We start from the raw sequence: 16,435 nt of genomic DNA on the forward strand, positions 1-16,435 counted from the left end.
GAAGAGCTGACTCATTTGCAAAGACCCTGATGCTGGGAAAGATTGAGGGCGGGAGGAGAAGGGGACGACGGAGGATGAGATGGATGGATGGCATCACTGACTCAATGGACATGAGTTTGGGTGAACTCCGGGAGTTGGTGATGAACAGGGAGGCTTGGCGTGCTGCGGTTTATGGGGTCGCAGAGTCGGACACGGCTGAGCAACTGAACTGAACAGGTGGTTTCTTGACTGCTTCTCCCTTGATTAGCAACAGTTCCAAATCTGCCCTGTGGAACTCAGGGAAGGTCATAGAGACTGGAGTCTTGCCTACAAGAAATGGGGGACAAAAGGGCCTCTATGCCAGAGAGCCACACAGGGCCCCACTCAGTTTCACTGACCGCTGTTGCTTGTTGACAAATGAGGGATACCATTTTCATTTTAACAAATAGATCAGTAGTTTTGGAGGAAAGGAATCATAAACATTAAATAAAGAATATATTGCAGGAACAGTATGAAATTCAGCTGTTTGTTGTCAAGGTTAAAAACCTTTTAATTTTCATTAGATAGTCCTTTGTACTCAGTAAGTGTTTTAAGTAAAAATTTTGTGCTTAATAGAATTTGGGTCACAAATGTTTACATGTATGATCTGCATGTCAGAACTTGTGTGTTCATCTGCCTTAACACACCCTAACACTGAAGCAATATTAATAGATGATTCAGAGCAGGTGTTTAACGTTGATAAACACAGAATCTACACTTTCTTGATAGAACTATTTACTCTGACATTTTTATACTGTGCTTAGTGTCTTTATTGGTATTCTCTTCCACTTTATCTTCCATGAGATCTTGAACTTGTTGACTGTAATTAACTTGTTGGACTTGTTGATTTTGCCAGTTATGGCACCTTGACACCTTTCCAGAACAAATCTCTGAGGTACTGTATTCGATTTGTTTACAGATACCTTAGATAGAACTTTAGGAGACAAACGGCATCTTGTGACTGTAGAACTGGAAGCAAAACCTGTGGAAACATCATCTCTTCTGCCCGTTATCGAGTATGCAGCAAGTGTTGCCGGAGACCTCTCGCAGGCCTCCCGAGAGGCCTTTGAAAATGGCGTTCACAGTGCGTGCCTCCAAGGTGAGGCAGTCAGATCAGTAAGATGAGGGTCACTTTCAGCCCCTTCTAATAACAGAAATTATTCATTCTTCTTTTCTAACTTTGGGGGTGTTTTCTCCCTATTTCTGCCCACCATGCATATGTCATACCATGTAGTCCCACAGTATTGCATAATCTGTTCTGGTTTTTTCGGTCTTTTGTTCACTTTGCTTTTCAGTTTTGGAGGTTTCTACTGATATATCTTCTAACTCAGCCTTTCCTCAGCCGTGTCCCATCTGAGCTAGTCAGTGGTCTTCTTCCTTTCTGTTACAGTGTTTTTGATCTGAGGCATTTCTTTTTGTTGTTTCTTAGGACTTCTGTCTCTCTGCCATCATGACCATCTGTTCTTAGTGCCCTTTACTTTGTCTGTTACAGCCCTATAAATCAGTTTATATTTTCAGTCTGATCATTCAGCATTCCTGCCATGTCTGGTTCGGATGCTTGCTCTCTGTATTCAGATTGTGCTCTTTGCCCTTCAGCATTTTTCTTGATAGCCAGATATGATGCACTGGGTAAAAGGGACTGCTCTAAACTGGCCTTTAGTACTGTGGTGGTGAGGTGAGGGGGAGGGGGAGTGTCTGTACCCCTGAGATTGGGCCTTAGCCGGTGCCCTTGACCTTTGAGCTGCACAGCTGTTTCTCAGTCCTTTCATCCCCCATAGGTGGGACAGGATGGCTGGAGTAGACTGGAATTGGGTGCTTCCCTCCAGTCATCTAGGCTCTGATACCCCTTCAGGTTTGGCTCTGATATACTAGTTTCCTCTAAGGGCCGACCTTGTTAAGAATAGAATGCCTTGGAGTATTTCAGAAAGAATTCCTCCCCACTACCACCCTCATGTATCTCTGATATTTACTGTGAGAACCTGCTTGAGATCACAAAATTGTGCCCCTCCCCACCCCCAAGACTGGGTCCTCCTGGAGTTTTTAACTGTGACTGGGCCACATTGAGCCTCAAACAGTTTAGCAATTACAGTTCAGTGCAACTCCCTGCACTGACCTCTCTCTCCAGTCTTAGGGACGGTGGTTTGCCCTTTGTCCTCCCCTTTCCACTCAATCCAATAAGAGTTGTTGCATTTTATTTATTATTTAGAACAGTGTGATGACTTCAAAGCTCCTTACTTGCTGAACACTGGAAGTTCTCTGCCTCTTTGCACATTTCACTTACCCCTCACTGAGTACAATACAGTCCTAATATAGTTTTCCCCCTTACCTAGGACCATTGCTTGGATCCCCAGTTCAAGATGTAGCAGTTACTTTACATTCTTTGGTAATTCATCCCGGTACCTCCACAACTATGATTTCTGCTTGTGTCTCAAGATGCCTACAAAAGGTATGGAAGTGTCCTAATCCTTTTTGCCATAATTGTGATTGGGGTTTTTATTTCATTAGTCTGCCCTCTAAGGGATAAGAATAAGAGGCTTATGGAAGCTTCCTGATTGGAGAAGCTGCTGTAATAGTGCTTCCTGTTAAAGTGCTGCACTCAATATGCCAGCAAATCTGGAAAACTCAGCAGTGGCCACAGGACTGGAATGAAAACTGACCTGGAAAAGGTCAGTTTTCATTCCAGTCCCAAAGAAAGGCTGCTGCTGCTGCTAAGTCGCTTCAGTCATGTCCGACTCTGTGTGACCCCATAGACGGCAGCCCACCAGGCTCCCCCGTCCCTGGGATTCTCCAGGCAAGAACACTGGAGTGGGTTGCCATTTCCTTCTCCAATGCATAGAAGTGAAAGTGAAGTCGCTCAGTCGTGTCCGACTCTTAGCGACCCCATGGACTGCAGCCCACCAGGCACCTCCATCCATGGGATTTTCCAGGCAAGGGTACTGGAGTGGGGTGCCATAAGGCAATACCAAAGAATGTTCAAACTACCACACAATTGCACTCATTTCACACGCTAGCAAAGTTATGCTCAAAATTCTCCCAGCAAGGCTTCAATAGTATGTGAACTGAGAACTTCTAGATGTTCATGCTGGATGTAGAAAAGGCAGAGGAACCAGAAGTCAAATTGCCAACATCTGCTGGATCATCAGAAAAGCAAGAGAGTCCAGAAAAACATCTGCTTTATTGACTACACCAAAGCCTTTGACTGCGTGGATCACAGCAAACTATGGAAAATTCTTAAAGAGTTGGGAATACCAGACCACCTTACCTGCCTCCTGAGAAATCTATATTCAGATCAACAGTTAGAACTGGACATGGAACAACAGACTGGTTCCAAAATGGGAAAGGAGTATGTCAAGGCTGTATATTGTCACCCTGCTTATTTAACTTATATGCAGAGTACATCATACAAAATGCCAGGCTGGATAATGCACAAGCTGGAATCAAGATTGCTGGGAGAAACATCAACAACGCAGATACGCAGATGACACCAACCTTATGGCAGAAAGTGAAGAGGAACTAAAGAGCCTCTAGATGAAAGTGAAAGAGTGAAAAAGTTGGTTTAAAACTCAACATTCAAAAAACTAAGATCATGGCATCCGGTCCCATCACTTCATAGCAAATAGATGGGGAAACGATGGAAGCAGTGAGAGACTTTATTTTCTTGGGCCCTAAAATTCCTGCAGATGGTGACTGTAGCTGTAAAATTTAAAAACGATTGATCTTTAGAAGAAAAGCTATGTCCAACCTAGACAGCATATTAAAAAGCAGAGACCTTGCTTTGCCAACAAATGTCCGTCTAGTCAAAGCTATGGTTTTTCCAGTAGTCATGTATAGATGTGAGAGTTGGACTCGAAAGAAACCTGAGGGCTGAAGAATTGATGTTTTTGAACTGTGGTGTTGGAGAAGACTCTTGAGAGTCCCTTGGACTGCAAGGAGATCCAACCAGTCCATCCTAAAGGAAGTCAGTCCTGAATATCCATTGGAAGGACTGATGCTGAAGCTGAAACTCCAATACTTTGACCACCTGATGTGAAGAACTGACTCATTGGAAAAGACCCTGATGCTGGGAAAGATTGAAGGCCAGGAGGAGAAGGGGATGACAGAGGATGAGATGGTTGGATGGCATCACTGACTCAGTGAACATGAGTTTGAGCAAACTCCGGGAGTTGGTGATGGACAGGGGCGCCTGGCATGCTGCAGTCCATGGAGTCACAAAGAGTTGGACACGACTGAGGGACCGAACTGAACTGAATCCTCTTTGCTTTAAGGTACTCTCCGGACAGCCATGCACCACTAATCTGCAGACAGCTGTGCTCCCATTGCCTGACCTGTGTCCTTGCATTCTGAATCCTATAATCATGAGTTTCTAATTGTGGAGAATCTGATTTCTTAATCACTGGAGTTTTATTCAAAATAGGATCTAGGATATTGGTATTTGACACAGATAGTTACTAAACATCCTCTGATTCTGCCAAAGAGGCAAGTTGTTCTGGTGGCATCTCTCCTTTCCCTGCCTTCCCAGGTGGCACTGGTGTAAAGACCCTGCCTGTCAATGAAGGAGACGTAAGAGATGCAGGTTCGATCCCTGGGTAGGAAGATACCTTGGAGGGGAGAAGGAAATGGCAATTCATTCTAGTGTTCCTGCCTGGGAAATCCCATGGACAAAGGAGCCTGGTGGGCTACAGTCCATAGGGTTGCAATGAGTCGGACATGACTGAAGCGACTGAGCATGCATGCTGCTTTTCCTATACCAGATACACAGCCATAGAGGCAATCTTGGTAGCTTTGAGTAAAAGACACTTCTGGGGTCAGCTCTGCCCAAAATGGACTATAGTCTAAAGGACACTGAAGGTCTAATATTGGTTCCAGTATTGAAGTTCATGTTTATTCTACTAAGATTAATCAAGGATCACCAAAATCAGATAAGTCTTGTTGAATTACAGATCAGATAAGTGAATTTCTTTCTCAGAGCATTAAACAGTCTCCTCTTCTCCTTGTGGTTGCCTGGGGATATGCCCTTGAGCTAGTGGAGGTGATGGAATTCCAGTTGAGCTATTTCAAACCCTAAAAGATGATGCTGTGAAAGTGCTGCACTCAATATGCCAGCAAATTTGGAAAACTCAGCAGTGGCCACAGGACTGGAAAAGGTCAGTTTTCATTTTAATGCTAAAGAATGTTCAGACTACCACACAGAAATAATGCTCAAAATTCTCCAAGCCAGGCTTCAACAGTACGTGAACTGAGAACTTCCAGATGTTCAAGCTGGATGTAGAAAAGGCAGAGGAACCAGAGATGAAATTGCCAACATCCGTTGGATCATCAAAAAAGCAAGAGAGTTACAGAAAAACATCTCCTGCTTTATTGACTCTACACCAAAGCCTTTGACTGTGTGGATCACAACAAACTGAAAAATTCTTAGAGTTGGGAATACCAGACCACCTTACCTGCCTCCTAAGAATTCCATATCTGGGTCAAGAAGCAACAGTTAGAACTGGACATGGAACAACAGACTGGTTCCAAATTGGGAAAGGAGTACATCAAGGCTGTATGTTGTCACTCTGCTTATCTAACTTCTATGCAGAGTACATCATGCAAAATGCCGGGCTGGATGAAAGCTGGAATCAAGATTGCTGAGAGAAATACGAATAACCTCAGATATGTAGTTGACAGCACCCTTACGGCAGAAAGAGAAGAGGAACTAAAGAGGCTCTTGATGAAAGTGAAAGTGGAGAGTGAAAAAGCTGTCTTAAAACTCAGTATTCAAAAACTAAGATCATGGCATCCGGTCCATCACTTCATGGCAAATAGATGGGGAAACAATGGAAACAGTAAGAGACTTTATTTTGGGGGGGCTCCAAAATCATTGCAGATGGTGACTGCAGCCATGAAATTAAAAGACACATTTATTTCTTGGAAGAAAAGCTATGACCAACCTAGACAGCATATTTAAAAGCAGAGAAATTACTTTGCTGACAAAGGTCCATCTAGTCAAAGCTATGGTTTTTCCAGTAGTTATGTATGGATGTGAGAGTTGGACTCTAAAGAAACCTGAGCACCAAAGAATTGATGTTTTTGAACTGTGGTCTTGGAGAAGACTCTTGAGAGTCTCTTGGACTGCAAGGAGATCCAACCGGTCCATTCTAAAGCAAATTAGTTCTGAATATTCATTGGAAGAACTGGTGCTGAAGCTCCAATACTTTGGCCACCGGATGTAAAGGGCTGACTCATTAGAAAAGACCCTGATGCTGGGAAAGATTGAAGGCAGGAGGAGAAGGGGACGACAGAGGATGTGAAGGTTGGATGGCATCACTGACTAGGTGGACATGAGTTTGAGCAAGCTCCAGGAGTTGGTGATGGACAGGGAAGCGTGGTATTCTGCAGTCCATGGGGTCACCCGCCAGGACCTTCGTGTGTTGAATGCTGATTCTGTGCATTATTCTCAGTGTGGGAATACTCTAGTTTTGTAGGTGACTGATGTGCATTAAAACACTTGCTTCTATGACCATTTTCTAATATTTTGGACTGTGTTTGAGACCTGGTTTTCTAGTCTTATTTGAATCCATAATTACAAAGTTAATTTAAATATCCTAGGTCCCTGACTTAGGAAGGCTGAACTTTTAACGACTTTTTTATGTGAGTTTAAATTCATACTTCTTAAGAGTTTTCATTTTAAAAAACACCCACCTACATTTTCAAAAATAATTATTTAAATATTGTTTTCTGGAGCATATAGTTAGAAATAGTGCCTATAAAGTGGTCATGATGAAATTGTTGAAAACATTTACCTTCTAATAATTCTTAGAGTTCCACCTGACTTTTGTTTTAGTATTGAAATAACTGTAACCTGAAAGATGATACAGTGCTTCTAAGTTAACCTCAAGCCCCAGTATTTTGGCCAGAATCTAATACCCCTTGGTTAACCTTCTATTAAGACCATAGTAGAGAATAAGAATTAACTTTATGAGGCCTCCACTTAATCTTTAGTTTTAATTCATTACTTTAAATACTGCTGATGGAAGTACTCTTACCCTTGTGAAACTTCATCTGGTGTGGACACTCCTTGCCTCTGATGATGAGAAGTTAATGATGCTTCATATAGTTACTGATCCATCTATGTTGTGGTCATGGTGCACTGGGAACTGAAGGAATACAATAAGATGCATATGTTTTCTTGACCTAAACGAGCTTATGATTTAGAAGGAAATTAAATATAGCCAGTCAAAATATTAGATAGAATGGTATAAGATTCACAAAAGCTGAGAAGTGGGGAATTGGAGAATGGTTCTTGGTGTCAACTGCTAATTGGCACCTGCCAAGAGCATTGCCAACCACTGAACAAGGGCATTCACCATCGGCCTCTACAGAGACTGAACCCCATGCTGCTGCAGCTATTGACCTTCAACACCCGCTGAGGGAGTTCAGGGTGGAGTGGGGCACTCTTTGCTCCAGGAATCTGGTGGGACAGGTCTTTAGATAGTTGGATGTTTTTAGCAACTGATTTCATGATTCCAGTCCTTGCATCTCGTATTACCTAGAAAAGCACTAAATCCCTTTCTGAGGACCTCAGAGACTCCTGGAGAGCAGAAAACACTTTGTAAATGAGTGCTTAATTGTACTGAATTCCCCCTTCACCAAAATCTTATATATTGACCTTCCCCCACTGCCTCTTTGGAGCAGTCTCTCAGAGCTATCTGAGGTGCTGTCTCCCAGGCTGTAGTCTTCATTTTGCCTCAGATGAAACTTAACTTGCATCTTTTTGGTCGACATTGGAAAGAAGTTAATGTTGCTGAAATTCAGCCTCTGTTCACGGGTGCTGAATAGAAACGTGGAGACAAGAGTTTTCGGTGAAACAGGAAAGAGTAGCTTTAGTTGCTTTGCCAGGCAAAGGGAGCCATGGTGAGCCACTGACCTCAAGATTGTGACCCACTATAGTGTTTCAGGAGCAGGCTGTTTCAACCAGTCTACGGTCTATGTTCCTGAGGTTGGCAGTTTTCATTGGGAGGGGGGTTTGCTTCTGGTAAAAACAATTTAGGAGTGTGTGTCGGGCCTTTATATCTTTAAGGGAACTGTGAGTTTGGTAATTCTGCTTTGTGACAGAATTATAGTCTAAATTGTTCCCAGTTGCCTAGCCCAACAACCATCCTTGTTTCTACATCTTCACATTTTCCAATCATTAACTCTTGAGTCGGCATTTTACTTCAAAAGACAAGCACACGGGGGCTTTTACAGTTTCCTTAATTGTTGACCTGTGATGTTTTGGAGGCTATGGGTACAGTGGCAGCATTCTAGATGTGGAAAGATTAAAGAACGCAGGGGTGATGAAATTAGGGTTGGAAAAGTAAAATAGAGTCCGACTGTAGGGAAACCTGTAAGAAACTACACTGAGGAATTTGAGATTTGAGAAATGTGGTAAATGATTTAAACATTTTGAAGAGAGCAGCATAATCATTAGAATATAGGAGGGACTGGAGTATGGAGAGCCCCAGACAGGGAATAGACTAGATCTGGGCTAGAGTATCAGCAGTAGGAATAGAAATCTTACAGCTTACGTTGGGGAAAAAGGAAATCAAAGATGCATGAAGACTAGTGACACCATCAACAGAAAGAGGAAAGAGCAGGCAAGTGTTTGGAAAAGAAAATAATGAGATCAGTTTGGGCCATATTGGGTTGCTGCAAGATACTCGGACATCATCCCAGAGCAGGCCAGTGGATTACAAGGAGCACCCAAAGACTGTGACTCGAGTGCAGCTTAGATGAAGTTTTGATGCTCTGTAACTAGGCAGTTGTTCCCACGGAAAAGACTGTGAAAAGAGGACTAAGGACAGACCCACGAGCACAATTCCTCCTTTTCGGTCACACAGAACTCTGTCCTTTCCTCAGTTACAGCATTATTCCTCTTAATTTTTAGTCTTTCCCCATTCCATTATGTTGTTCAGAAAGCTACACTGTGGAGTGGCACGAAGCTTTGGGTAAGAATTGCAAAAACACATAGGATCTATTTAGTTGTTTGCTGTTGACTGTCATTATGTTTTAGTAATGTTTTCATTCAAGGATTATTAGATACTTTGTCGCTGATTGAGTCCTTTCAGTTGATAGCGATTTTCAAGGCTTAATCAGCTGCAAAGAACTGAAATTATGCTTTTACTATATATATGTGTGCTATAGTTTTCTGAAATTTCTACGATAAAGAGAATATACTGAAGTTTTTACCAGTCTGCCCATTTTTCATGATCATGAAGGTAGCAGGGAGAGGGGAAGGCGGAGGTGCTGAACTGTGGGGAAGAGAAGCGTCCGAGGCGCAGAGCATTACTGGACAATAGACGCCATGGTAGCGTCCGGTCCTGAGTGAGTGGGGGCCGGTGAGCAGAGAGGATGATCAGCCAGAGCCAGATAAAGGAGAGGCCACATTCCAGAGCCCTTCTTTTTGGTCTGGTATCCACTGCTAAATCCACGATTATTGCATCCCACCTGACAACCAAACGGCTTAGAATATATAGGAAATTGTTTTAACTCTGGTAGGCCGGAGGAGTAGGTTACCTTTTAAAGCAAACCCATCAGTGGTTACAGTGCTTGCAAGTGCCCTCTGAATCCATGTACCAGTTTGGCTGATGGAATGATGCTTACAGACAATCTGACTAGGACCCCAAGATGTCTTTGTTCCTCTGCTGCTTCCCCAGTTTTTGTCCACTTCCTATTTGCCTGATGCTGTTTTAGCTTTTTTCAGTTTCTGTATGCGCTTGTTCTTCTTGGCCTTTGAAATCTGAAATTCTGAACAGAATTCTGTTTGTTTTACACTGAGAATATGTTCTATTTATTGTGTTTTTAGCTCCTTTATTTCCCTCCTTGATTGCCCCAACTTGTAGCATGCAGTGTAACTATAGGTTTCAAACATAAAAGAGGAGATACATGAAGGAAATATGTCTTTGAGAGGGGAAAACCATTTTCTTTCCCTGTGTCTCCGGGCACACGTTCACAGGTACTCTACATAATGAGACTTTACCAAGCACCCTCCTGCAACACATACATGAGGTCTCAGGCGCACTGTCGGCATGCACGGACGAGCGAATGTTGACCTTCTGGACTTCTTATAGAGTGTTAAGGCAGGCTTCTGTCTTTTTGCTGGAGGCTCTGTGCTTAAGAGTATGGACAGTATTTAAGGTTTTATGAATCTTCCCTTCGTAACAGAAGTCTGATCTGCAGTCTAAGGAAGAGGAGTTAACATCCTTTAATTTTTTTAGGCTCTGAAGAAAGCTGATAAGCAAATTTTGGAGCCCCTGATGAATCTTGAGGTGACAGTGAGCAGAGAGTACCTCAGCCCTGTCCTAGCAGACCTGGCACAGAGAAGAGGGAACATTCAGGAAATCCAGTCTCGCCAAGACAACAAAGTTGTTATTGGATATGTTCCCTTAGCAGAAATCATGGTAGGTACTCTGTGACTAAATCTACATATTTTACATAAATTGCTTGAGAAATCCCAGGGATTCTATCCGCACGGGTGTGGATGTGTGGGGGAGGGCTTTCCAGTCCTCCACAAAGTTTGAGCTGTGCTCTACCAAAATGTGTCATCAGCCTCAATGACCGTTTTCCCATGCTGAGCACTTATCTACTTCTGCTATTGCTGGCTCAGCCAGTTCTTCCTGTCATTCTTTTCCCCACCAGCCTCTCCTGCTCTAGGACAGGCGTCTAAGTGCCAGCAGAGTCTTTACCAAACGCTGGGACTGGGGAATACTTTGGAAGCATACCCCCGCTCCTGGTTTTCTGTCCTCCACGGTACTTACCAGATTTTTCCTGATAATGGTCAAAAGATGTACAGGGAGAGATCTGAGGCTTAACTTTGCAGAGCTAACTAACTTAAATTATTTTGATTAGGGTTATTCAACTGTGCTTCGAACATTAACATCAGGCTCAGCTACTTTTGCCTTAGAGCTGTCTAATTATCAAGCTATGAATCCTCAAGACCAAAGTATGCTGCTCAGCCAGAGACATGGCCTGTCCTAAGTCCTTGGAGGGAAACTCAAGAGCACCTACCTACTTCGTTTTCAGTAAGAACAATTTAAAAGAGAACTTGAACAGGCGGTGGCACAGGTGGCCGCTCAGTCTACTTTACAGCATGAGAAATGTGCTCTGATGTTGACGGTTAATGTACCTGAGCTGTATTGTGTATCTAGTAAGTTATTACTGTTGGTAGTTAAGATTCAGTCTTTTGGAATACACTGAGTGATAGATATCACAAGGTTTTTGGTTGGTTGATTTTACGCTTGTCTCACAAGATGTCAGTCTTTTAATGTATAATAAGATGGAGGTTCAATAAAAAGATATTTTATTCAAAAACATGATTTTTAAAATCAGGTTGATTGTAGTATGGATGACTGTGGGGTCTTTTCCCATATCTTTCTTCTGTTTCAGCTCGTTTTTACATTCTGCCCTCATGCTCACAATATCCAGTAAAGAGAGGTTGTGCAGCTATTCCTCGTCTGTAGGACAAGTATAAACAAAAGATGTTTTAGATTGATATAATTCATGTCTGTCTTAAGAAACTTAGTAGCTCAAGTCAGAATCACTAAACCATACCACAGATTACTAAAGAGAGATTCATAATTAATGGAGAAACAGTTGCCAATTTTTCCTGATGAGATCACTACCTGTTAGGTATATACATTTCTGTTTATAGCACACACACACACACAAAAATCCCAATAAGCTAGCTAACACTGCTGCTGCTGCTGCTAAGTCGCTTCAGTCGTGTCTGACTCTGTGCGACCCCATAGACAGCAGCCCACTAGGCACCTCTGTCCCTGGGATTCTCCAGGCAAGAATACTGGAGGGGGTTGCCATTTCCTTCTCCAAGCTAACACTAAAGAAGGTAAAATATCACCCTGTACTTCAGTCCTAGCCTGACAAATAAATGTGTCTTACCTGACCATTCTGCAGCGGTGTCTTGTTAGCCTCCTGTAGGCATCCTCTAGGTCTGTGACTTCCTGGGGACTCCAGAGTCTCTCACCAACAGCACTCGCCCGAGGCCTAAAATTTAAACCACACATCCCCCAAGGCAGTTTACATTCATGTTTTCTTCAAGAAGCAAACCACACACTTGGGCAAGTTTGTAGTGCTTTCCCGCTTGGGTGGAGAAGAGAAACTGAGGCCCCTTAGTCCACATGTTCTCCCTGAGGTTCCATACCATAATCTTGGAGTAAGGTTAGTTGCATCCACATACTCTCCCCATATGCAGGCTTCTCCACCAATGACGAGCTGTTTCTGTTCCGGAGTACCTAGATTACAGTCAGTGGTGTGAGTGAGGTGGTTGCAACCTGAGGCTCACACACAGAGGCGGCGCTGGCTTCTGGTGTTAGCCTGGGGCAAGGCTTCTCCCTGGGAGTCAGGAGGACCTTGGGAGACGTTCATAGCTGTGGCACAAAAAATGGTGGCAAACTTTATTGCTGCAACTGACCCCGTGGTTCACAGAGTATTTGTTAGTGTGTGTCGACTAATGTAGCCGGCCAGTACTAAAGAGACCATTTTATTTTGGTTTTCTGCAAACTTATTTGGACACCAGCACTTCCCCTGGTTGCCTGTGAACAGTGTGCCAAGGAATGCAAGCTGGACTATGCTAGTGACCACCACTCCTGCCTTCAGTACCTATCTTTTGGTATCAAAGAGACTAGGTATCTACAGTAATTACGACTTCTTGGTTCTCAGAAAATGCTTTTGGAGAAACAGTTCCTGACACACCTACAGTTTTGAAACTTTTTAAACACCAGAACACTTTTCCTCAAAGGAAATTGTATATTAAAGCCTAGTGTACAAAACTGGACAAAGCAGAACTGTTATATGGGGTTTGAGAGCCTAGAGCCCCACCACTGAGACATGCCCACCCCCAAGAATGCCTCCTCCTCAGAACCCGGAAGCCACCGAACAGGACGCGATCCCTACTTAGGTGTCTTACATCGCAGAGGAAGTTCGGAGGAGAGACAAGGCTCCTGCAGTCAGGCCTCTTTGAATGCATAGTGACAAGTCTTATCAGTGTAAGGGAATCTTAGAAGTTCTTTGATTTAGGAAAGAATACGGTTTTTTCACAAAGTTTAAAATGATACTGAGTTCAGTCTGTTGGATTATACACAAGGAAAATCAAGGATCAAACATAAAAGGGAGGATAGTAGGTGGTACCTAGGTAAAGATTCCCTGGAGGGCGGGGAGGGTTTGTAAAACCTAACAAGTCAAGTAATGGTGGCTGCTTCACTTACCTGCAAAGTTAAGAGGCTTCACAGAGTAGTACTGTCTCCAGTCTTGCCCATAATTGATTACGTCTAAGTACCAAGGAGCAGAAATGATCACAGGGAAGCCAGCTGCTGTAATGTTCTCTAGTTCCTTATAGAAGTCGCCCATTTTCCACACTTGAACTACTGTGCCTGGTAGAAGCTATTACAGTTACAAGTGAAATATGTATTATTAGGTCTCTCAGCTACAGCAGATGAAATTAAAAGTCTAAGGCATTGTAGCTAATAACTCTTTAAGATCCTTGACAAAGCAACGTTTTCTTCTTTCCCCTTTCCTTTTTGAGGTGATATCTAATGCTATTTGTAATAAGGACTTAGACATTTCATCCAACCTTAGTTTGATGAAATGTCTAAAAAGTTTAGTATTTAACTTTTTAACTTTTGTCTATATACAATACCACATGCTGCTGCTGCTAAGTCGCTTCGGTCGTGTCCAACTCTGTGCGACCCCATAGACGGCAGCTCACCAGGCTCCCCCGTCCCTGGGATTCTCCAGGCAAGAACACTGGAGTGGGTTGCCATTTCCCTCTCCAACGCATGAAAGTGAAAAGTCAAAGTGAAGGCGCTCAGTCGTGTCCGACTCTTAGCGACCCCATGGACTGCAGCCTACCAGGCTCCTCCGTCCATGGGATTTTCCAGGCAAGAGTACTGGAGTGGGGTGCCATTGCCTTCTAGGTAATGAATTAAAGCTTTCGTCCCATTTCTACCACACTATATTACTTACTTTGGAACTTACAGGATGACACTAACACTTCTGGAAAGATAATACAAGTAGCTGGATTTTCAAATTTTCAGTTGCCCCAAAGGAAAATAAAGAATTCTGATTATGTCAGAGAGAAATGCCTTAAAATAAAAAGTGTACTTGACAGTGATGCTTAAAATGAAGATTACCTTAACAGCAATAAAGACTCATTCTATCTGTTTGTTTTGCCCTTCTGAAAAAAGGAACATTTTTCAAAGTACTTCAATTTGTTACTAAGAATGAGATGGAGAGGGAGGAGGGAAGATGGGAGAGATGAGAAGGAGGCGGCACTGAAGAATGAAGTAAATGGAAGAAATCAAATAAATACCATCATCATTGGTGTCGGTGTGTGGCTGTTGCCTCACAGCAGCTTAAATGGAAAAGTAAGCTAACTTCCCCCAACATTACAGGGAAAGCTTAGGGTTCCTTCCATCCAAGGTGTTAAAGAGTATTCAGTTCAGTCGCTCAGTCGTGTCCGACTCTTTGTGACCCCATGAATCGCAGCACGCCAGGCCTCCCTGTCCATCACCAACTCCCGGAGTTCAGAACCACATGCAGTATTAGTAACCTCTCACCTTGCCTTCATCATCATAAACCTCTTGCCAGACTATGGATCTCTTCTTCATGGTTGAAATCATATCCAAAACCCTACCATTGAAAAAAATTACAAAGTTATTTCAGATCACCAACTTAGCAGTGTGTGTAAAGAATGCACACTTTATACCAAAGTCTGCAACACTGAGAGATGCCTTTCAGTATGTGCGTGTGAAGCCGCTTCAGTGTCCCACTGTCTGCGACCCATGGACTGTAGCCCACCAGGTCCTGTGTCTGTGGGATTCTCCAGGCAAGAATACTGGAGTGGGTTGCCATTCCCTCCAGGGGATCTTCCCAACTTAGAAATCGACCCCATGTCTCTTGTGTCTCCTGCATTGGCAGGCAGGTTCTTTACCACTAGCGCCACCTGGGGAGCCTTTCAGTACAGCACAACTTTATAGCAGAACAAGCTAAAGTTGGGTGGTGACCCTGTGGTTCCTTCTTTCTAGCACATGGCTCAGAACCTGACACAACAGAAGGGTTCAACAGTCGTTTGCAGAATGAATCTGCTAAGCGTGCTCCCAAGATAGGAACATGAGGCAGTTCATAAGGAAGTGTACAAACAGCAATCTTGGTTAATCTCTTTGAGTACCTTAGAATAAAGGAAACGAAACTATCCTGTGATGGCACCTAATAACTTCCAGCCGTGCTGACAATCAATTCACAAGTTATCTCCTGACATTCAGACAATGCTGGCTGTTAAATGCAGGAGGAAAAAAAAAAAAAACAAAATCAAGAAAAAAATCGGACTGCATCAAGCGAAAAGCCAAATAGGAAAAGGCTAGAATCTGGGCCTGCTCATGCAGGGGTTGGCAAACTACCCTGCAGAGTGTGTGTGTGTGGCTCATGAGCTGAGAATGGTGTTTATATTTGTAAAGTGAAAGCTGCTCAGTCATGTCCGACTCTTTGCAACACCATGGACTATACAGTCCATGGAATTTTCCAGGCCAGAATGTTAGAGTGGGTAGGCTTTCCCTTCTCCAGGGGATCTTCCCAACCTAGGGATCAAACCCAGGTCTCTGGCATTGCTGGTGGATTCTTTACCAGCTGGCCCCAAGGGAAGACCCTTTTTACATTGGTCAAGTGAACTGAAGTCGCTCAGTCATATCCAACTCTTTGCAACCCCATGGTAAAGCACTTTTTCAAAAATATTAAAAAAGTATGCAGCCATATGCAGGCTTGCTCAGTCATGGCTAACTCTTTGCAACCCCATGGACTGTAGCCCACTATGCTCCTCTGTCCATGGGATATTCTAGGTAAGAATACTCAAATAGGTTATCATTTCCTCTTCCAGGGGATCTTCCCGACTCAGGGATCAAACCCACATCTCATGCACTGCAGGCAGATTCTTCACTGCTGAGCCATCGGAGAAGCCCATGAAACCACATGTGCCCCGTGAAGTCGCCAGTAATTACTGTCTGGCTCTTTACAAAATAAGTCTACTACTTTTTACCATAGGGCAGCACCGTCTAGTAGATCTTTATCTTCAGGAATGGAAATGTTCTTTATATGCACTTTCCAACATGGTAGCACTAGTCTCATGTAGCTGTTGGCTCCTGAACACGTGAAATGTGGCTAATGTGACTGAGGAACTGAATTTTTAATTTTCTTCAAGTATAATTTAATACAAACAGCCACATGCGGCTGTGGCTGCCACACCAGACAGCACAGGTATAGAGTAAAAGCAATGCTGGAGTTGACAAAATGAATTCCAGGAGCTAGACGGTGAAGCCTTCGCAGGGTAGCCTGGGTTTTCAGCTGAGTTCACAGAGCAGATAACTGCTACCACCCTACGTCTCAACAGTCACTG

The 16,435-nt window shown here is 43.4% G+C and overlaps 2 protein-coding genes across 5 annotated transcripts in view; one reads left to right on the forward strand and one right to left on the reverse strand.

Annotated features, from left to right (window-relative positions):
* Positions 1–11,346, forward strand: part of GFM2 (G elongation factor, mitochondrial 2) — a 53,294-nt gene extending 41,948 nt beyond the window's left edge. For 2 of the 4 annotated variants that reach the window (XM_010853533.1, XM_010853532.1), the window contains 4 exons: positions 938–1,117; positions 2,349–2,464; positions 10,254–10,436; positions 10,885–11,339. In XM_010853533.1, the coding sequence (XP_010851835.1) occupies positions 938–1,117; positions 2,349–2,464; positions 10,254–10,436; positions 10,885–11,013 (608 nt within the window). In that variant the 3' untranslated portion in view covers positions 11,014–11,339. Of the gene's footprint in view, positions 1–937; positions 1,118–2,348; positions 2,465–10,253; positions 10,437–10,884 lie in introns of all 4 variants that reach the window. The other 2 variants (XM_010853531.1, XM_010853534.1) reach the window with 2 other exon arrangements.
* LOC104998454 (beta-hexosaminidase subunit beta-like) overlaps positions 11,319–16,435 on the reverse strand; it is a 32,755-nt gene continuing 27,638 nt past the window's right edge. Inside the window, exons 9-13 of the mRNA XM_010853608.1 lie at positions 14,607–14,679; positions 13,257–13,431; positions 12,194–12,284; positions 11,932–12,036; positions 11,319–11,489 (exon numbers count right to left, since the gene is read on the reverse strand). Coding sequence (XP_010851910.1) covers positions 11,429–11,489; positions 11,932–12,036; positions 12,194–12,284; positions 13,257–13,431; positions 14,607–14,679 — 505 coding nt within the window. The 3' untranslated portion in view covers positions 11,319–11,428. The remainder of the gene's footprint in view (positions 11,490–11,931; positions 12,037–12,193; positions 12,285–13,256; positions 13,432–14,606; positions 14,680–16,435) is intronic.

The sequence above is a fragment of the Bison bison genome, unplaced genomic scaffold (genome assembly GCF_000754665.1).
Source record: "Bison bison bison isolate TAMUID 2011002044 unplaced genomic scaffold, Bison_UMD1.0 scf7180017864329, whole genome shotgun sequence".
Classification (NCBI taxonomy): Eukaryota; Metazoa; Chordata; class Mammalia; order Artiodactyla; family Bovidae; genus Bison; species Bison bison.